At 45.9% G+C, this 19,772-nt stretch overlaps 12 protein-coding genes across 12 annotated transcripts; 3 read left to right on the top strand and 9 right to left on the bottom strand. All coding sequences in view use genetic code 12, as the record gives it.

Moving 5' to 3' along the window:
* Window positions 1-17: 17 nt before the first annotated feature.
* CXQ85_001293 (cohesin-loading factor complex subunit) lies at window positions 18-1,394 on the top strand (the record flags this gene model as incomplete). The annotated part of the gene is made up of 1 exon (XM_025485008.1): window positions 18-1,394. The coding sequence occupies one exon, from the start codon at window positions 18-20 to the stop codon at window positions 1,392-1,394; it is 1,377 nt and encodes a 458-aa protein (XP_025339939.1).
* Window positions 1,395-1,417: 23 nt separating this feature from the next.
* Window positions 1,418-2,178, bottom strand: CXQ85_001292 (uncharacterized protein; the record flags this gene model as incomplete). The annotated part of the gene is made up of 2 exons (XM_025485007.1): window positions 1,418-1,425; window positions 1,461-2,178. The coding sequence occupies 2 exons, from the start codon at window positions 2,176-2,178 to the stop codon at window positions 1,418-1,420; spliced, it is 726 nt and encodes a 241-aa protein (XP_025339938.1).
* Window positions 2,179-2,327: 149 nt separating this feature from the next.
* On the top strand, window positions 2,328-3,749 carry CXQ85_001291 (putative lipid phosphatase; the record flags this gene model as incomplete). Its single annotated transcript, XM_025485006.1, has 1 exon — window positions 2,328-3,749. The coding sequence occupies one exon, from the start codon at window positions 2,328-2,330 to the stop codon at window positions 3,747-3,749; it is 1,422 nt and encodes a 473-aa protein (XP_025339937.1).
* Window positions 3,750-3,770: 21 nt separating this feature from the next.
* SEC10 (exocyst subunit) lies at window positions 3,771-6,263 on the bottom strand (the record flags this gene model as incomplete). Its single annotated transcript, XM_025485005.1, has 1 exon — window positions 3,771-6,263. The coding sequence occupies one exon, from the start codon at window positions 6,261-6,263 to the stop codon at window positions 3,771-3,773; it is 2,493 nt and encodes an 830-aa protein (XP_025339936.1).
* Window positions 6,264-7,098: 835 nt separating this feature from the next.
* UBI3 (ubiquitin-ribosomal 40S subunit protein S31 fusion protein) lies at window positions 7,099-7,551 on the bottom strand (the record flags this gene model as incomplete). Its single annotated transcript, XM_025485004.1, has 1 exon — window positions 7,099-7,551. The coding sequence occupies one exon, from the start codon at window positions 7,549-7,551 to the stop codon at window positions 7,099-7,101; it is 453 nt and encodes a 150-aa protein (XP_025339935.1).
* A 671-nt stretch (window positions 7,552-8,222) lies between these two features.
* Window positions 8,223-9,211, bottom strand: CXQ85_001288 (uncharacterized protein; the record flags this gene model as incomplete). Its single annotated transcript, XM_025485003.1, has 2 exons — window positions 8,223-8,894; window positions 9,059-9,211. The coding sequence occupies 2 exons, from the start codon at window positions 9,209-9,211 to the stop codon at window positions 8,223-8,225; spliced, it is 825 nt and encodes a 274-aa protein (XP_025339934.1).
* Window positions 9,212-9,378: 167 nt separating this feature from the next.
* On the bottom strand, window positions 9,379-9,948 carry CXQ85_001287 (uncharacterized protein; the record flags this gene model as incomplete). Its single annotated transcript, XM_025485002.1, has 1 exon — window positions 9,379-9,948. One exon carries the CDS (start codon window positions 9,946-9,948, stop codon window positions 9,379-9,381), a length of 570 nt encoding a protein of 189 aa, XP_025339933.1.
* Window positions 9,949-10,272: 324 nt separating this feature from the next.
* On the bottom strand, window positions 10,273-10,956 carry CXQ85_001286 (uncharacterized protein; the record flags this gene model as incomplete). Its single annotated transcript, XM_025485001.1, has 1 exon — window positions 10,273-10,956. One exon carries the CDS (start codon window positions 10,954-10,956, stop codon window positions 10,273-10,275), a length of 684 nt encoding a protein of 227 aa, XP_025339932.1.
* A 1,703-nt stretch (window positions 10,957-12,659) lies between these two features.
* On the top strand, window positions 12,660-14,075 carry MAS1 (Mas1p; the record flags this gene model as incomplete). The annotated part of the gene is made up of 1 exon (XM_025485000.1): window positions 12,660-14,075. The coding sequence occupies one exon, from the start codon at window positions 12,660-12,662 to the stop codon at window positions 14,073-14,075; it is 1,416 nt and encodes a 471-aa protein (XP_025339931.1).
* Window positions 14,076-14,122: 47 nt separating this feature from the next.
* NGG1 (histone acetyltransferase) lies at window positions 14,123-16,021 on the bottom strand (the record flags this gene model as incomplete). The annotated part of the gene is made up of 1 exon (XM_025484999.1): window positions 14,123-16,021. The coding sequence occupies one exon, from the start codon at window positions 16,019-16,021 to the stop codon at window positions 14,123-14,125; it is 1,899 nt and encodes a 632-aa protein (XP_025339930.1).
* A 423-nt stretch (window positions 16,022-16,444) lies between these two features.
* CXQ85_001283 (mitochondrial 37S ribosomal protein mS35) lies at window positions 16,445-17,365 on the bottom strand (the record flags this gene model as incomplete). The annotated part of the gene is made up of 1 exon (XM_025484998.1): window positions 16,445-17,365. One exon carries the CDS (start codon window positions 17,363-17,365, stop codon window positions 16,445-16,447), a length of 921 nt encoding a protein of 306 aa, XP_025339929.1.
* Window positions 17,366-17,962: 597 nt separating this feature from the next.
* On the bottom strand, window positions 17,963-19,461 carry CXQ85_001282 (putative peptide hydrolase; the record flags this gene model as incomplete). Its single annotated transcript, XM_025484997.1, has 2 exons — window positions 17,963-19,417; window positions 19,441-19,461. The coding sequence occupies 2 exons, from the start codon at window positions 19,459-19,461 to the stop codon at window positions 17,963-17,965; spliced, it is 1,476 nt and encodes a 491-aa protein (XP_025339928.1).
* Window positions 19,462-19,772: the final 311 nt, after the last annotated feature.

Genomic DNA, 19,772 nt, shown 5'->3' with positions numbered 1-19,772 from the left:
AGCTCTTAACAAGCAGAATGGGTACTCCCGAGGGAACAAAAGATCACAATTCTCAAATCGTCAAGCTATTACAGTTAATTGGTTGCTTTGGAGCATACTGTCATCTTGAAGGGTTAAGAGATTCACTTGAGAAAGCTCAGTTAGGTCTTAGGGTTGATGAAACTATCACCAGTCTTTTAATGAGGTTTGTTTTACACTTCACAAAAGAAGACCATAATGTGTCAGTACGTACTGCTGCCATCAAGAGCCTTTTGTTGATCTCTTCCCACCATCCAAAGATGTTTCTTCTGAAGCCCGTCATGAAGCTCCTCAACACTGAATTCGAGAAGGGTTCGCATAGGATGAAAGTCACTATTTTGGAAGGGTTCAACTCATTCTTACTGATGGAAGACGAGGAGTCAGGAAAGCGAAATCTCGAAGAATCGTGCTCTTCGGATAAGAAACTTGACGTTGATGTTTTCCACGGTACTTCTCACGGCTACATCAACGACAGCGTTTGCTCAAGTTTAATTCAAAGCTTCATTGGTCCAGCTCTTGAACTATGCTTACAAGACGCAAGCTCGCTTTCTCTCGTTCCAGTGAGATTCTTAGAGCTTATCATGAAACTCGGCTTTGCCAACCCCAAAGTATGTGCACCTACTATCATTGCATTGGAATCTTCACCTAACAAGTACGTTAAGGGAATTGCATTCAACTTGCATAAGGATATCTTCGACAAGCACGAATCGTTGGCGGACCGAAACTATGCCGAAGCGTTCAAAATAGCAGTCAATTACAATAAGAGAGTGAATGGAGACGAGTTCTGGAAGAACGTTCTGTTTCTCAGATCAGTCTACAAGATCGTGAGTCGGAACTATGCAAGCAAGAAAAGGTTCATTCTTTCATTAGCTCGTTTATTTACAGTGGATATATCATCAGGAGATTTAGCAGCTAGTGCCAACACAAGGGACATGATTGTGTTTCTAGTGCTAAATCTTTCGGTGTTGCCGTTTCTGTCGTTAGAGGAGGTTTGCCTCATCTTGTATCATTTGGACAGAAGCATCACCCATGAGGGAATCGATTTGGCTGATAAGGTTACTTCGACAGTGGGCTCAAATACCGGCGAGGGCATGTCTGTGGAGAACCTCCAACTTCTATTTGTCCACTCTCAAAGCACCCTTGCGTTGGTTTACCTTCGTCAAACTCTTTCAGCAGCGTACGCCGTTCCTTCGTCTATAATGGAGACGTTTCTGCCTAGTCGTCCGGACATCGAGCTTCGCCAACAGCCAAAGGCAGTAACGCTTGTGGACTTCCCCCTCGAGAATCTCGAGATGGAGGTGAATCTTTCACGCCCAGACGCCTTTGGTTCGCTTTTCACTCGTTTTGTCACTTCCGTGAAAGATTTCACTGTGTGATCCATCCAATCAGCGGTTCAATCCTAGGGTACTGAAGCGGTCCAAACACAAGATCGAAGCCGTTACGCAAGATCAAGCGCAGCGAAGGGCCAAGCTCTTCAAGTCTTTCTTGTTCTCGTTCTTCCTGAACCAGCGGCTGCGCTAAGATAGCATCATCAGCATCATCTTCATCAACCGGTTCACTATCAGGAGCGTCAGGGTCACGTCGGCTCTCAAACTCCTTTATTTCAGCAAGTCGCTGCTCATTACGAGTTTCCCAGTTCTCATACTTTTGCACAAGCCGCTGGAGCTCTTTGAAAGTGGCCTGTCTCTTCCACAGAAGCTCTTCAAGGTCCGACTTATCATTGATGTACGTCATTTTTGGCAAGTGCCGAGCCCAGTTATTCTGCTGCAAAAGCATCAATTGCATTCGAAAGTTATCAATCTCGTTGGCTATACGATTCTTATCCGACCCAGTCATGGACTTTTCATCTCGCTTCATCTTCCGATGAAAGGCCTCATACACTTCGTCGCCCAAAGGGTCCTCCTTCGTTCGCTGCCTCCTCGGAAGCACCACTTCCTTCTTTGACACCTTGGTCGATTTCAGCGTGGCCTGCCGCTCAGGCAATCGGCTCATCTCCCCATAATATGTGAACGGCTGGCGTCCCTCACTCCTCCCACTTCTATCAATCCGGATCGCCTCGTCCTTGTACAAAAGAGCGTTTGCACTGTCAAAGTCAAAGAGCTTCGAAGCGGCCTTGGACCGTTCTTGCAGCCGCAAACGACGCTTTTCCTTCTCCTCCATTGGAAATTTTCCAATCGCTCTTGGGTGGTTCCAAAGTGTCAAAGTTGGCCTGGCGCGCTCAGACCGAAAAAAAAAATAATAATCAAGAAAATACCATATATAAGTCTTGAAGTTCGCGAGATCCTTTTTGCTTATCGGGAATTATCAACATGAATTTCCGGAGAAGAGACCGGAAGCACGAAGGCCCGGTTGTGCCGGACGAGAAGGTTCCAGAGCCCAGGCCAACTTTCCAGCCTCGCCGGAACGGCCACAGAGTGTTATCGTTCAAGTTGATCTTGGGCCTTTTGGTGTACTTCCTTGTTATCATACATTACTTTGAACGTGTCAGGGTGAAAAATGCTGTCAATCTGTGCCAATGGGATAATTGGGAACACTGGAGTGGCGAGAAGGCCGACGTGACGCCTCATAGGGTTGCGTTCATTGCTGATCCACAGCTTGTGGATGATCATACTTACCCCAAACTACCCAGACTCGTGGGGTACCTTCTCAGACGAATGAGCGACAATTACCTCCATACGAACTACAAGTTCATGCAATATTACCTTGATCCAGATACGGTTATCTTTTTGGGTGATATGTTTGACGGCGGCAGGGAGTGGGACGATAAGATGTGGTTGGACGAGTATAAGCGATTCAACAAGATCTTCCCGAAAAAGCCGAACAGAAGGTCTATCCGGTCGCTTCCTGGAAACCACGATATCGGGTTCCAGAATGTCAGTACCCACAATATGGAGAGGTTTGCTGCTTATTTTGGCGAAGCCAACGACTTCTATGAGCTTGGAAACCACACTATCGTGCAATTGGACACGATATCCATGTCTCATGAAGACCCAGCTGTACATACGCAAGCGAGAGAGTTTTTGGCTTCGCTAGACACAAAAATCAACCCCAGCATGCCCAGGATGGTATTGACTCACGTTCCGCTTTATAGAGATCCTCGTGTGGAGACCTGTGACGCGTTGAGAGAAAGCTCGAGACCGTTCCCTTTACAAAGGGGACACCAGTACCAAACCGTCATTGACTACTCATATACCCTGCAAATTCTTAATCAGTTGTCGCCAAAGATCGTCTTCAGTGGTGATGATCACGACTACTGTGACATGCATCACGTCGATTACACCGACAACTCCAAAATCTTGGCCAGAGAGATTTCTGTCAAAACCGCATCCATGACAAATGGCATCAAGTATCCTGCAATTCAGCTTCTTTCGTTGAATAACCCATACGATCCAAATCCAAAGTCAAAGCTAGCATCTCCTGATGATACCACAACTTACAAAACCATGATGTGCTACATGCCTACTCCATATGCTGGCGCCAAGTTCTACGGTTTAAGTTATTTGGTCGCCGTGGGCATTTTGGTTGCTTGTATAGTTTACCCTGAACGAATCGAGATCTATCTCGATAAGTCGGCCGGTTCCTCGCTGGTTTTACCGAGGTTCTGGCAGCATTGCATGGTCGAGCACGAAAAGCATTCTTCTTTCAGGAAAAGACTAAATGAAGTCGGCTTCCATAGCGCAATCTTGTTATGGTCGATATTATGCATTCTATCTTTATACAATAGAAGATGAGACTAAGAGGGTCTCTCATGGTTATTTGCGTCCAAAGAAACGTTCGAGGTAGTTTGGAGAGAAGTCTGTTCTCTTCGAAATGTACTGTCTGACAGTGTAGATCTTCAACTTAGCCAAATGTCCTTCTGTGATCAAGGAGTTGATCAAGTTAGGCTGCACAGTAAACAAGTTACTGATCTCCTTAAGTATCTGGAAGTTTTCAGTAAGCTCTGGAATCTCCCAAGTGTCAATAACGGATTGATAATTGATCACATCTTGTGTCAAAACAAGACCGCCATTCAGGTTGACCTGGAACTTCTTGAAATGATCAAGCAAGAGCTCCAAAGTGATCATACCGATCTTGACCAACACATCGTTCAAGTTCTCGTTATTCAAATGCATTGCAAGGTACGCGTGAACATTGTCCAATAGACTGGTAACCTCTTCACACACCTCAGTGTAGACCTTGTTACTCATGCTGGCATCGTCGCAAACAAAGTCCTTCTTCTTCTGCTTTTGCAAAATGCCACTAAGCTTTTCTGTGACAAGTTCAACAGTAGCTGCTAAGATTAAGTTCAAACTCTTCTCGCACCGGGCGACATAGTTGTTTGTCAAACTAATCATTCTGTTTCTGATAGCAGGACTGTTCACAGCGCAGGGAAGAATGATCTTCTTTATGCATGCTGATAAGAGTCTTAAGACCTCTGTGGTCAAGTTGAATGTCTTCATGAAGTCAAGCTCGCATTCAGCCTTCAGAGATGCCACAGAAAGTTCAAACTTGGCTCTGTCAAATGCAACTTCGAGGCCACCGCCAATGTAAAGTCCACCAAAATCCAACAAGAGGATCTCAAGAACATCGAGAGAGTACTCTGCTGACTTAAGAGGGGCGAGCTCTAGGATTCTGGCAATAGCCTCAATGGCTAACTTGATGACCATCTGGACCTTGGTGATGTTGATCTCGCCAAACTCCATATATTCGGTTTTCCTTTGAGCCACATCAGCAGACTCCCTCGTCAGTAGAGGTCTCTCAGGCAAATGCATCTTCATGAAATCTTTGAATTTGCTGAGTCTCTTACGCTTGATGAAATGGAAAATATGCCTTTCGCCTGCCGCAGGATCACTGGATATTAGGCCAGTATTGGCATTCGAGTTGTTTTGTGCCTCCCATTCCTGAAGCGCATCTTCAAGAGCACGTTTCGTAATAGCCTTTTCGTTGAACTCAGTGTACTTGGTAGCGAGGAAGAAGATGGACCGTTCCAACATGTCCTTCTCCATGCGGAAGTAAGTATCATCAGAAAGATAGTCAATGAACAAATCGTAGTAACATTGGTCCAAAGTGACAGCGAGTTCGTTGTTTTCATCATATTCGTTAAGAGCGAAATATTCCTTCATTTCTTTGGTGAAGTCACCTACTAGCACGTATAAGGCATGTAGGAGACGAACATGGACCAAAGGCCCATGAGGCAGCGAATACAGCAAAAGTGTAGACACTTTATTGTTAATCATTTGAGCGTAAACACGCTGAAGAAGCATTTTCAAAACAGGCACTGGCTTCTCGAAAACTTGCTGGATGACTCTCAGCTGGCCACGAATAGATACCTTAAGCCTATCGAGAAGAATCTGTGTTTCTTCATCATCAAAAAGACGATGGACTTGGAAGTTGGGGTCTGCAAGCTTCGTCCAGATAGCTTCGTCATCCAAAAGAGACGAACCTTCGTCTTCTTCCTCCGACTTGTCTGCTTCTTGGAAAATGTCACTTTTATTCATGAATGCCAGCACCACACTAGCACCGCCGTTGAATTCGAACATGATAGACGCGATTTCTCTCATTTCATCGTAATCGCTATCTTCGCTAGCGAACTCGTAACGCTCCACGAGTCCTCGTTCGAGAAGCTCCGAGTATTTTTCAATTGTGGTAACGCACTTAGTCACCTTTGGAATATTCCCCGTCATCGAGTCGATTTTCTTCGCCAATGTAAGCAAATTTTTAACTGTCCTGGCACATTTCATCTTCAGCTCTGTATCCTTGGCAGTACGTAGCTTCTCGAGCGGGTCGTACTTCTCTTTCGTATAAAACCCATGGTACGAGCGAATCAAGAAGATTGTCTCGACCGACCTATCTCTAGAATTGGTGATTCTGTTCAATTTCTGGTTCAATGGGTCAATCACATCCGAAATATGCGATATCTGTGTATCAAGATCGTCAAACAGAGAAACAATGTTCTCCACCTGGCCAGACAACTTAAGCACCTGTTCACTATGACGCAATTCGAACTCGTCCACGTCTTTCTCGGTCTCCTCGAGCTGTTTATTGGCCTCCCCAGAGAGATGCTTCAAATGACGAAGCGTCGACTCAAATGTACGAATATATGGCTTGGGGTCCAAGTACTCGAGGTTCTTGACCTCGGCACCTTTGAGGATATGATCTTTGCTCAATTCCTCCACAAACTCATGCACAGAGAGCCCATCTAGAAAGTTATCAAGGGAAAGGTGGCGACGAATGTCCTCGTCGAGGTCGTAGATGGCAAAACTCATGAGAGTTGTAGTTGGTTAGTGTTGATGTATAGCTGTCTCAGGTAGGTGGTGGACACCTGTACACCACAAGTATAGGGTAGGAGTAAGTGGAAGGATGAAACACGCCTGGGGTGGAGTAGAGGGTAAGTGGAAGGTAAGTGGGGTACGAGAGGCGGTGAGAGGATGTTGGGAGTTGTTTGTATGGTTCTTTTGTGGCGCTTCTAAGGGAATAACTGGTGATGGTTAACCGCGTTTATAGTAGCTAAAGTAGAAAAGGCATTAAGGTTGGTAGGTGGAGGGTTGTAATTTTTTAGCTTTTTATTCGTTAAGATTGTTGGATTTTTAGGTGGAGGTTTGCTGGTTTTTAGTTGGGATTGTGTTTGTGTGGACCAGTTTATCATGTCTGATACGCTACACAAGTTGCGACCAAAACTGGCAACAGGTACTTAATAAACAAGGTAAAGGCGTCTTAGTAATTACTAAAGATGAGTGTTTTATGATGATTTAGAGGTTTTTATTTTGATGAATTTGGGGACAATAAGAATGGGTTGACTTTATGGGACAAAGTAGCGGCATTAGTAAGCCAAGACCACTTCCCTATTCTTTGCCATCGAAGAGCATTATAAGAATCAATGATCACTTAGCAGAAAGGCAGCTTAGCGTGCCTTTGTAAAACTGATTGATCAGTAGTAAAGCTGTTTGTCATCATGTCATCACAGTAGACAACAGCTCTCTTCAGCATCTAAAGCTTACCAATCTCATAGACCAAGTCTCAGAACATTCTACATCTACAAGCCCAGGGGCACGAATGAAGGATCAAGACATTCAGCTTATATACCTATCTAGAGCCACACACTTAAGCGTTAAGCTTGAAGGTGGTGTGACATCTACCACAGTACTGTCTGTCTGGGTGGTTGGCCATGAAAATACCAGCACCACAGTTAGGGCACTCTCTTCTCAATCTCTCGACGTTACCGTCGTTGTCAACCTTGTAGTAAGTCAAGACAGCCAACTTGTGCTTTCTGTGCTTGTGCTTGATCTTCTTTGGGGTGGTGTAGACCTTCTTCTTTCTCTTTCTACCACCACCTCTCAATCTCAACACCAAGTGAAGAGTGGACTCCTTCTGGATGTTGTAGTCAGACAAGGTTCTGCCGTCCTCCAACTGCTTACCAGCGAAGATCAATCTCTGCTGGTCAGGAGGAATACCCTCCTTGTCCTGGATCTTGGACTTAACGTTGTCGATAGTGTCGGAAGACTCCACCTCGAGGGTGATCGTCTTACCGGTCAAGGTCTTGACGAAAATTTGCATATTGGCTTGTCGGCAGCTAAAGGTGCTTCTTTCTTACCAATGTGGTGGAGAGGGAAAGATAAATGGGAGAGGGAAAGCTTTTTCAATGCGCTGAGCGGCGCGTGCAGGATGTGTTTTCAGACTGCGAAGCCAGGACTGCGTTTCCAAATCACGTGTAAGCATACCCCAAATCAGGGCTCGCGCCCTGGCTGCTGGCCCTCACGCCCTGGCTGCAAAATGACCCAAGCGATCCACCCATCACACCATCTACTTCTCTGAGTTTCATCAGTCGATTTCTCTCGCCGCCAAGCATCATCGCCCGAATTTCACCCTTCTTCCGCGGATCGCAATTGTCAGTAGTTTGACCGTTTACCTCTGTTCAGCCTCTTCTGTTCATCTCGTGGTCCTTCCTATCTGGGACGACCAGCACACTTGATAGATCTCGAGCAATCCAGCAAGATCAACATTTCAACATCACACTTACACCCGTTTCAACATATACCTTTTGGTTTCTCGATCGCCCCGTCCATTGCCTTGTAGATGATTGGCGACTCGGTACTTAAAAACCGCCAGAAGCTCTACAACGACTTGGTTCCTCGTCGTCGCAAGGCTGAGCTTCCTGAGTTCAAGCTTCCTCGGGAGAAAATGCCTTCGATGTGGTCAAGGTTTCTTGATCACTTGTGCTGTCGAATTTAATACCATTCATCGTCTTCGTCGTCTTCATTGCTGGCGCCAATGGAGCCACTTACCGTGTTTTTGGCTGCAAATGTCAAGGCCCTTCTGTTCACCAACCGTTGACGAAACATCCACGTCTCGAGCGCCTCTACAGGGAAATCCGAGCCGCTTAGGCTTCCTAATCCTTCAAAACCAACGATCCGTGCCACTTCCTTGCCGCTTCTATACGCAATCACCACTGGAAGCACCTTAATTTTGAGCTTTGCCACGAGAAATGGCGCCAACTCGGCCTTAATCGCAAGAACACGAACTTCAACGTGTTTCTCAGCCACAGCGACCAACTTCTCGTTCATTGCTTTGCATCTGGCGAACTCTGGCTGGAAGAAGTGCACCATACATACATCTGCTTTGGTTACAAGGTTCATGAGCTCTTTCTCGTCAGCAACGTTGGTAACCTGGCCCAAATCCAGCCCAAGCTCGTGAGCAGCACGGTCGATCTTCCCAAATTCACGTTTCAACTCGGCAAGACGTGCTTCTCTATACTGAGCCAGCGACTCGTCTCTATCTTCCTCGAGCTCTTCAAGCAACTCGTCCAAATCCGAGTCCAGATCGCCGCCAGCGCTATCAGCACCACGTTCGTTTCCCGTTTCCCGAAGCTTCTGTCTCTGGTAGCCTTCCACGGCCTGTGTCTGTTTTCTATCCATGAAAAGTGGTTGGTGTTTACCTGCGCACTACCAAAACATGGGATAAGATATCAACGAAAACACGGTTTAACCAGGACAACCCAGCAACCTAATTCCTCCAGAAAAAATAGCACCCAAGCGCCCTATAATTCCTCAAGCAACGCCATCACACGCTCGAGCCGTGCCTTGTTGCTGGCAACAAGCTCTTTGTATGACCCTGCTGGAACACCTTTTTCTAGTAGTGCTATACTCTCAAGCACACTCTGGTCGATCTGCTTGACTGTGGCCAAGATCATTTCCAATTCGAGTAACACCTCTGACATGGGATTTGTATTCAAAAGGGGTAGCTCCAAATTTAATATATATAGCTCAATGCTACGTGAAAAGAATGATGTATGTACCCTACACTGGAGTAATGCGAATTGTCTATAATGCTAGTATATGCTATGCGAGCCCTTGGGCCTTCCACCATTGGCGCTAAGAAGAACGTTCAGAACTTCGTTCCCATGCTTTCCCGGTACCGTTGTCTATCAATTTCCCTTTCCTTGATAACCTCCACCAACATTTGGCGCAACTGGTTGTTTTCGTGGATGAGCCCGATCTTGGTCTTCTCGTTGTCGTTGAACAACCCCAAGAGGTAGTTGAACTCCTTGCAGAGCTTCAAGTATGCTGTTTTCATTGTCGTGTACGTGCCGACCATACGGGAATGGTTGGCCATTTCTTGCTTGAGGGCTGCCACGGTTTCCCAGTTGGCTCTATGCGATTCTTTGTCAGTGGACTCTTCGACCGAAGTGACGGAACTTTCTGTGGTGTGAGGAGCCTCAAAACAGTCATTTTTCAAGATAGAAGCTGTCCAGTCGGTATCTTCAGGAGAAAGCAGTTCAGGGGACTCGTGCTTGACGAACTTGGGGCCTTCTAGCTCCAGAAACGCCTTTTCTATGGCTGCGTCGATGGCAGAGTCTGGGTAAACTGGAGCAGAGGAAACCATGTGAGAAGCTGTTGCTGAGTACTGAGGATGCGGTCCCAATAGCTGTTCCAGCGCAATTGTGTTATTTTCCATGGTCTGCTGGGAAAACACGGTTTGATAGATCGGTGGAAATTATCTATATGCGATGCCTGCGATGGCGGCACGTGACCGGATTTCCAGTAACCAACCTACCCACCAACCCACCAACCATCAAAACCCTACAATATCCATTTGTGTCTTACCGTGTATCATAAATAAATAGTCCTCGTGCCCTAAACCATGCAAAACACCGAGCCACAGGGCAGCCTGTGGCTGGAAAATCATAGAAAAACCAATGCGTAAAACTGAAATGCACCAAATCAAAAAGAACTTTCAACCCGTAAAGGCGTGTATGTGTCTGTCGTCATTCTATCATGATCAGCTACGGCTAAAGTAGCTGCCGAGCTTAGTCACCTCCAGAAGCACGCTGGAGGTCTTTTCACCCACGTCGTGGATAACTTCATGCGTTTTATCGTTAACCTCGTCAATCTCCTTCAAAAGCGAATGGCCCAAGCCCTTTACGAGCACACCGCTTTCTTCCCATTTTTCAGCCACTGACTGCAAAACGCCTTCGAAGCCCATCTTGCCGACCTTGGCGTTCTGGCCAAACCTCTCCACAGACCATTCCTCAATCTTATTGCAAATGCCCGAAAATGGCGAAAACGCCGTGATCTCAGCCTCCTGCTTGAAAAGTGTTCTTCCAGCAGGCATCTTCTGGTCTGGGGTATAAACCACAGTCTCGTTCACCAAAAGCAAGTTCAGAAGAGTCATATTGGCCAGCTTCATGATAAGCTTCCTATTCACCAAGTCCACTTCACTCACCTCTCTCACAAACGAGTACTCTTCACCGCCAATAATAGCCCTCAACCATCTAGGCACAGACTGTTTGCATGCAATCAACCTTTCAGTCTTAAGCACATGTCTCTTTGGATCCACCTCTCTGTTCAAGATATCCACAGACACAACATGAGTGGAAAGCTCGTTTGGATACTTGACCCAATTGGCAGCACTGACTTGTTCCCATGTGTAATTGAAAAGATGTGAGCTTTCAAAGATCTTCATATTTAAGGAAAGTGGTAAAAGAGGGAATATGGAAGAAAATGAAGAAATGCGGGTTGTGTGGGTATATATGGGAGATTTTGGAAAAAAAAGAAAAGAAAAAAGGAATGCGGATGCGAATGCGCATGAAAGGTCCTGTGACCGGAAGCGGCCGGGTGTGGCGATCGGGAAATCCGGGGTACACTGGAAATGGATGGTCCTGGGGAAATAAAGGAGGGGGTAGAATTTTGATGACTTAGTAGTGACGTGGGCCGGAGGTAGGGCAACTTGGGGATTTTTTTTTCGCCAATTTTGGAGTTTCCATGGGTTTCGTAGAGAAAGTGGAAGAAACGGTGTAGCGCGACAATGTCGTGGCTGCCTCAGCATACCCCCGAGTCAAACTGGGTTGAGGAGGTGTTTTTGAGGGTTTAGTGGGTGATTTGGAATGGCCAAGACAAGGAGATTTCAATGGTGCTATTTATATTTCTCTACCGTTCCTAGAAGCTTGTTTGTGGTTGACGGGTAGACCCTGTTTATGCCAAGGTCGCGACATTTTTGCAACCAATCTCGCTTCGGCCCTGGACCGAGGGCGAGTCACAGAGGGCGAGTAGCCAGTGAAACGTGAGTATATTGAATGTGGTGGATTGGTACTTTTGAGGGATAGAATGCATGAAACGAATAAAGGGAATAGGAGTTAGGAGTTTGGGTGAAGTTTGTGGTCTGAGTTTGGAAGGTAGAGTCAGGCTGAGGAAGGTCGAGAAAGGCGAAACCTGGGGATACAAAGAAAGTCCAGGAAAGTCAAGAATCTCCAGAATAAGGCACTTTATCTCTTCTTTTATTCATTCTCTAATAGTGAAGTCTTTCTGGGTGGGCCGCTGTTTGACTGGATTTGGTCGGCACGGTGGAATGCCGGTCCTGCTGTGCCTGGGGCTAACTTGCGTATCAGAAGCAGACCAACTGTCTTGTTAAGGTTTAAAGGCGGTGGCGGAGGAATTCGTGATGGATTGGTTTGGGATGGTTTGGTTGAATGGATTTTTGATTTTTGGGATTGGAAAATGATAAAAATAGGAAGGTCTGTTTCTTCACGTATTCTTATATTTCCTTTTTAATGGCAGTGTTTGGGCAAATGTAACCAGAGGGAGAAGTTGCAAATGGTTGGATATGAAAAGTAGACGAAGTGAAGCTCAAAGTTGTTTTTGAAGAGTTGAATTTCAGGTTGAGTGATCTTTTTGGTGGTTCGGAAGTTGTGGGGACTTTGGAATACTATTTTTCATGGGCTCACTACCGCAGTAAAGGCACCTCAAGAAGACCACAAAGGCACTCATAAGGAGACTGAAAAATTGGGATTTTACAGATCGAATTATCTTTTATAAGGTGAAAGAACATCTTTAAACTGCAAAATCAACAAAAATCACTCAGCACCACCACATCTGCCTTGGGTCTCCAATATAGTACATCTTTACTTTGGACCACAAGCAGTCCAACCAAAACACACTCCTACCTCTACTTCCCTGTTTTCACTATTTCCATAAATTACTGTCCAAACCCAACTAAAACCCACCATACCGTATTTTCTTTTTAAAAATACCCCCTTCATGTCATCGACCGTCTGGACCAGCCGGTCTTAGAAAGCCGGTAGCTGCCAAAACACCCGTGCACCTCATACATATCTAAGCTCATTACTACATCTCCAACCGAAACCCATCTTTCTTTACCAAACCATCACCATGCTTAGGCTGCTCGCTAGAAATCCACTACATATCCGTAGCCTTGCGTCTGCTGCTGCTACTCCAAGTGCCTCAGCCGCCAGGGCGCCTCCTCCAACATATAAGACCACAGTCTTGCCAAACGGCCTTACAGTGGCGAGTGAATATATGCCTGGTACCAAGACTGCCACTGTGGGTATGTGGATTAACGCCGGCTCCAGAGCTGATAACCCTATAAGCAGTGGTACGGCCCACTTTCTCGAGCATTTGGCCTTCAAAGGTACAGCCAAGAGGTCTCAGTACAGCCTAGAATTAGAGATTGAAGACTTGGGTTCCCAGATCAATGCTTACACGTCCCGTGAAAACACAGTATACTACACTCGTTGCCTTTCGAAGGATTTGGAGCAAAACGTGGACATTTTGAGTGATTTGTTGACCAAGCTGAAGCTCGAAGCCAAGGCCATCGAGAGAGAGAGAGCCGTGATTCTCCAGGAAAGTGACGAAGTCGATAAGATGTTTGACGAAGTGGTGTTTGACCATTTGCACGAGATCACTTTTCGTAAACAGGATCTTGGCAGAACCATTTTGGGTCCAAGAGAAAAGATCAGAACGATTAACAGAGACGACTTGGTGAACTATATCAAAACGAACTATAAGGGCGACAGAATGGCCCTCATTGGCGTGGGTTGTGTTGATCATGACGAGCTTGTAAAGACTGCCCAGAAGTTCTTTGGCCATATCGAGAAGAGCCCTGTTCCTTTCAAGCAACATGGTGACGATATGCCTGTTTTCCACGGTGCTGAGAGACTCATCCAGGACAACTCTTTGCCAGTAACGCACGTTGCTTTGGCTATTGAAGGTGTCAGCTGGTCCGCTCCTGACTTCTTCACCTCTTCTGTTGCCAATGGTCTTATCGGCTCCTGGGACAGATCTATTGGTATTGGTTCTGACTCTCCATCCCCATTGACTGTCACTGCTGCCATGGGTGGCCCAAGCGGTCAACCAATGGTCAACGCCTTCATGGCATACACTACTTCCTACGCTGACACTGGATTGATGGGTGTTTACTTCACAGCAGACAGCAACACCGATATGTCTTTGTTTACTAATGCCGTTTTGAAGGAGTGGGCTCGTTTGAAGGCTGGCGATATCACCGAAGAAGAGGTCGAAAGATCTAAAGCTCAACTTAAAGCTTCTTTGGTTTTGGCCCTCGATGACTCTACTGCTATTGCTGAAGACATTGGCAGACAATTGGTTAATACCGGCTTCAGATTACTGCCTGAAGATGTTTTTGAGCGGATTGAGTCCGTTACGAAGCAAGAAGTTGTTGACTGGGCCAACTGGAGACTTAAGGACAGACCTATCTCCATTTGCGCCTTGGGTAACTGCAAGACATTGCCCTCTCACAAGGAGTTGACAGCCGGTATGAGCTGGTAGAAAATTATAGACGTAATGCATGTATTTAATTATGAGATTTACCTGACCTAGGCTTCCTCTTCGTTTACAACATCAACTTCAGCATCTCCTTCTTCATCGTCCGAGTGCACTTGATCCTTGAAAATGGATTCACTAGGAACTCTCTTCATCAACTGTGGTGGCTTAAACAAACTGCCAATGGATTCGATCCATCTGCGTCTCTTCTCTAAGAGTGCTCTCAAACCACTATTGGCAGCCTGCTGCTGAGCCACATTGACTGTAGATTCTGGTGTCTTCTTCTTTCTGCTCTTGGCCTTGAGCCTCTTGGTGTAGGCAGTGTTAACTTGGTTGTCCAAGTCTTCCAATATAGTACAATATTCTTGGTAGGCGAGCTGTTCCTCAATAACAGGAACGAGAACCTTCTTCCTTTGTCTGTTTCTGACGACAGCACCTTTGAGTTCTTCCTGAAGAACACGAATTTCGGCGCTCACTTCGTCGTCCTCTTTGTGTAGAAGCCAATCATCACTATCAATGATGCTTCCTCCACGCTTAGCCTTATCTCCCTTTGTTGGTAAGTTCATAAAAATACCGATATACTTGAGCTCACGCTTAAGTCTCTCCTCCATGGAATAGAAGTCGTTCACGTCTGAAGTGACTCTATAAGCATCGCTATCTAGCTGAGTAGCGACGTCATCGTCAAGTGACATGTTAACTTCGGATCGGTTATCCTCCTCCTTGATGGCGCTGGAGTCAGGGTCCTCGTCGTCTCTCTCATTTTGCTCCTTAGCCTCATGTATACTGAGAATGGCTGAAAGTAATCTGCTTGAAAGTGGTCCAACAGATACATCTTCTGTTAGAAGTTTTTCATCGCTCACCTCGTCCTGGTTACCCTTAGGTTTGTAAGACTCTAATGGTGGTTTTTGTGGAGCCGGAGAACTCAACTTTGAACGTAAAGCAGCATCTTCTTCGGCCCAGACGTCAGCGTAGAAAGGACCGAGTTTAGGAATTAAATAAGGACTTGTTGCGGGATCGTAGTCACCCTTTTCAAATCCAGGCGGAAGCACAAACTTTTCATTGGCAAAGTGGATATCGTCATTAGAGAAAGGACGGAAGAAAGATTCAATATATGACTGGTAAGTCGTAAACTGGACCTGATTAGATGGAGCCTTGTGCTTTGAGAAATCCGTATTTGGAATCTCTCCGGGTAGCAAATCTTTCAAATCGTTCTCAGGGTAGGAAGCCACACCGTACTTGCGTTTGAGGTACTCTTTACCCTGTGTTTCAAGACCATTATTATCCTCCGAGAAAAGCCCAAGTTCAGCAATAGCATCAGCTGAAAGTGTCTGCGACGGCACGAACTCAGATTTTGGGTTCTTCAATCTCGTATCGTTTTCATAAGTATAAGAACCCTTTTGTTCTGGAGGAACTGGATCATCCTTAGAATTAACCCTTTCACGCTCAGGGTCCTCTGGAGCTGGAGAAGCAGGTTTCTCCTCCATATTCTCCTCTTCATTTTCAAACTTATCATTAGCATCCTTAAGTTCCGCCTCGTCTTCTTCATCACTATCTTCCTTACCCTCCTCTGGCTCTTCTTCTTCATCCTCCTTATCTGACTTCAGCTTAACCGTACTATCAAGCTTTCTTCGCTTGGCCAACGGTATACTTTCATCCTCAACGTCATTATCCTCTTTCTCTTTAGGTTCTTCCTCCTCTTCCTCTTCTTCCTCCTCTTCTCCCTTCTGGAGATTACTGAGCTTCTCATCTACCTTCTCAAGAAGCACCTCATCCTTATCTTCAGCATCCTTCAAATTCTTCCCAAGATTCGTTAGAAGCTTGCTCAAGTTATAAAGTGTATTGAGATTGGGAATTTCTCGGATGGCTTTACCATCCAAAAGTCCAACAGACGAGTCGTACTTGAGCCTGAGCTCGTCTATAATGTCGTCTAGGGTAGTGGTAGCGCTAGACATGGGAACTGGAAAAAACGGTTTCTAGTGGCGAATATGTCTTGCTTAATTCGACTGATATATGAACAGTGACGAATTCAAATGGCAATGTATGGATAGATGCTTTGTTGGTTGACTCTTTGAATGTTAGATCTATCGCTGCAGTGAACAAAACATGCGTAGGTGCACGGATGCGAAACCCCAGCCTGGAAGACACTGGTGGATGAAGAAGATAAGAGGAAAAAGATGAAGAAGAAAAAAAAAACTATGAAAGTTAGCTTTGTAATGGTCTAGTCTCAAATAGAACGCATTTTGACGTCTTTTGCTTCTTTTGGTGTGTTTTGGTGTGCTTCCTCTGTCTCTCAGCATTGGGTGCAAAATACCATATCATCAAACTCTGACCTCTCCTCTACACATCTCTCCTTTGGTTCTTTATTATGTACATGCTTATGGGGTGATTTGCTTGATGTAGTCCTGGTCCTTCTTCTCGATCACCATGTCGACGATCTTCTCCAGGATCAGGTACTTCTTGATTGGAGCGTCCTGGGGTCTCTTCCACTCCTCAGGGAACTCGGGCACAGCCTTTCTAGGGCGTGAGTGTCTAGTGTTGACAGGAACGTCTTCAAACAGGTCAGACAAGTCCTTGCTTGCAGCCAAGAGTTTGTTGAACGTTTCCACGAGCCATCTGGCGTTCTGGGTAGCCACGCTGAAACGAGCTGTCTTCATGTGGAAAACACCGTTCTTATGGTTAAACTTGTTGCCGGCCAAAAGCTTAAACTTGTTAGCCTGCTTTTCATTGAGGTTCAACTCTTCAAGAGCCACGTTTATGGCCACCTTTCTGTTCTCAGCAGACAGCATATCGTCAGACAAGTCTGTGAAAAACTTCAACTGGATGGGAGAGTCCTTTGGAGGCTGGTACTCCTGGCGGTACTTGGCCAAAAGCGGGAGCTCATGGGCACTGATTCTGTAAAGCTGTTCATGGGCACGGTCCACATGGGGCGTTTCACCGCTTGGACGAACTTCAATGTTGGCCATCCTAGGCACTGGAGGCTTCACCACGTTATTCAACACATGCTCCTTGAAGTTGTCCAACTCGTACACATACTCCAACTTAGGCCTTATTTTCCCTGACAACTTGGAAATCGTCAGCAACACAGCCTGTCTTTCCTTATCATTAGGCACATACTTGTCGCCAAGCTGCGTCTTCCGAAGCCTGTGCAACTCAAAGATACGGTCTGCTGGAAGACCTTCCCATTTATGAGGATTGAGGTACACCAAGTCATGAGAAGGACCTGGAGGACTGGACTTGTGGCGGCACTGCTGGAGAGCAGAGAGCCTGCTCAGCCTGTGCATAGCTCTGGGGATCATGGCGTGCTGGGGATTGGTTGTAGAGGTTTTGCAAGGTCTTGTAGTAGCGAAAATATTTCTGTGCGCGACACTACAGTCCAATGGCTGCAAATGGGTGGAAGCTGGGACGGTAGTTGAAGTTGGTAGGGAAAAAGGGTAGAAGTTGGTGTAGGATTTGTTTTGTTGGTTAGGGAGTGGATTGTTGCTTTTGGGTGTTTTTTTTTTTTTCTATTTTGTGTTTTGTTGACTGTGATGGTTGGTTGTAGGCGTGAGGGACCAGGATATATAGTATGGGAGTCTCAAAGGCCAGAGTGAAAAATTGACTAAACAGGGCTAAATATTAATTCTTGTTTGGCGGAATGTCTTCTTCTAATACAGAAGAAGACTTTGTGTTTTTTGCTTTTCCTGAGTTTACCGAAACTAAGGAACACTCTGAGCCCTACTATATTACCTTGTCTGGATCTATACCAGTATAGAGTATTCTCTAGTTCCAGTAAGATCCAACCCATCATTGCCTTCAAATAATCTTTTTCGCTACTTTACTACTGTTTTCTTCCAACATCAATGGGTCATATCTTGAGTTCGTCAACATACATCGAATCGTTAAATATGGCAGACTTAGCGCTTTCCACGCTTCGTTCTGCTGGCAGGGCCACTCTTACCACGCTTAGAACCAGTCTGAGCGTCATCGTCTTCTTCTTCTTCGACGCCAAGCTCCTCTGCCTCGGCTTGCACGTCTTCATCTTCGATATCGTCTCCTTCATCGTCAATGTCTTCGACCTCGTCCTTCACATCAGGAACGTCCTCGGCGTCGTTGTCGACTTCCTCGTTAATTGCAGCCTCGTCTTCATCTTCATCTGCAACTTCTGCATCATCTGCGTCCTCTTCGTCAAACGCCTCATCGTCTTCAATATCATCCACATCGTTAACGCCATCTTCTGGAACATCATCGTCTTCATCCAATTCCTCGGGCTGAAGCTTCTCCTCGTCTGGTTGCGATTCCTGTTTAGGCTTGCTAACTTCCGCTTTTGGCTCTTTGCTCGGCCCATCTTGAGGCTCTTCTTTTGGTTCCTGCTTGGCAGAGCTTTCGTGCTCCTCCTTTGGCTCTTCTTTGGGTTCAGTCTTGGGCTCCTTCTTGACTCCTCCATTACCATTATCAGGCTTGAAAAACAGCCCAATGCCTCTCTGATTCTTTTTAACCGGCTTGATATTATCTGGACCATCCACAGCGGGGTTCCCGATGGCCTTATCCACCTCATGGGTCGTAGTATCATTGTAAGCGATATTATTCTCATGATCCAAGGATGTATCCAAGAGCTTAGGGTCCCATTCGTGAGTAGGAGTAAGCCAGTCAAACCACTCCTTTGTGTTTGGCTCAAGCAAAATAGGCTTCCTTTCGTGAAGCCACAGGAGATCACTAGCTCCCTTTCCTTCAGCAGGTCCAGTGACAATAGTAAACGAAGAAATGAACTCCTGGCCCTCTTTCACAATCTCAGTATCGTTATAATTATAATTATGAGCGTAAAGACCAGCGAGGTACAAAAGCGGACGGTCCTTCAGCGTCAAGTAGTACGCTGGTTTCTCTTTCTTCGTCTTCTGCCATTCGTAGTATCCATTGATAGGCACCACACAGCGCAGGTTCTTACGAGGCTCTGTCCACACGGACCTGTTATTAGAAAGCGTCTCTTTACGGCAATTGAACCGTTTCAGCTGCTCGTTCTGGAGTTCTCTCGAGTAAGCAGGACCGTGCTTATCACCTCTCTTCACTGGAGCTGGATCCTTAGGTTTCTCGTAGTTTGGCACCAATCCAAAGCTCAGAGGTTCAAAAACGTACTCCTGAGATCCATCGTTGTTCTTGTTCATATAAAGAATCACAGCCTTGGCAGTAGGAGGAATGTTAAAGGAACCAGTGTAGTCCAACGAGGTAAGGTTGATATCTACCTCGTTTTCTGTGCCGTCAGGTCCAGCACTGGTTGTTGTATGGTAACTCTTTTCTGAGTTCTTTGTCAAATCATGGCCCCCACTTGGATTAAGCACAGATTGGTTGAACTTATCTGGCAACTGGTCAATGGCCTAGTGACTGTTAGTAACGTAACTGGAGGTTGCAAAATACGCATAATTCAAATAAAATGCACATACTATGCCTAGGGCAAATCTTCCACACATTACAAACGATAAAATAGAAGCAATTGACGAAAATTAAGCACAATTGGGTCGCTTCTTATAAGCCGCCTGCCCCACTATGGGATCGAGCAACTCGATCTGGCTGGACTATGACAGAAACCGTAGTGCAGATCACGTGGTGGCACTTTGACACAAAACGAGTTTTCAGGGTCCTGGCCTTCGGTTTTGGGTCTTGAGCGGGGGAGGGTTGGTTTGGGAGTTTAGTTTGAGAGTTTAGGGTGGTTTGGGATATTCGATATTGGTG

Source organism: Candidozyma haemuli (assembly GCF_002926055.2).
Source record: "Candidozyma haemuli strain B11899 chromosome Unknown B_2014730914, whole genome shotgun sequence".
Classification (NCBI taxonomy): Eukaryota; Fungi; Ascomycota; class Pichiomycetes; order Serinales; family Metschnikowiaceae; genus Candidozyma; species Candidozyma haemuli.
The sequence above is the reverse complement of the archived record's forward strand: the minus strand, read 5'-3'. Positions and strand labels throughout refer to the sequence as shown.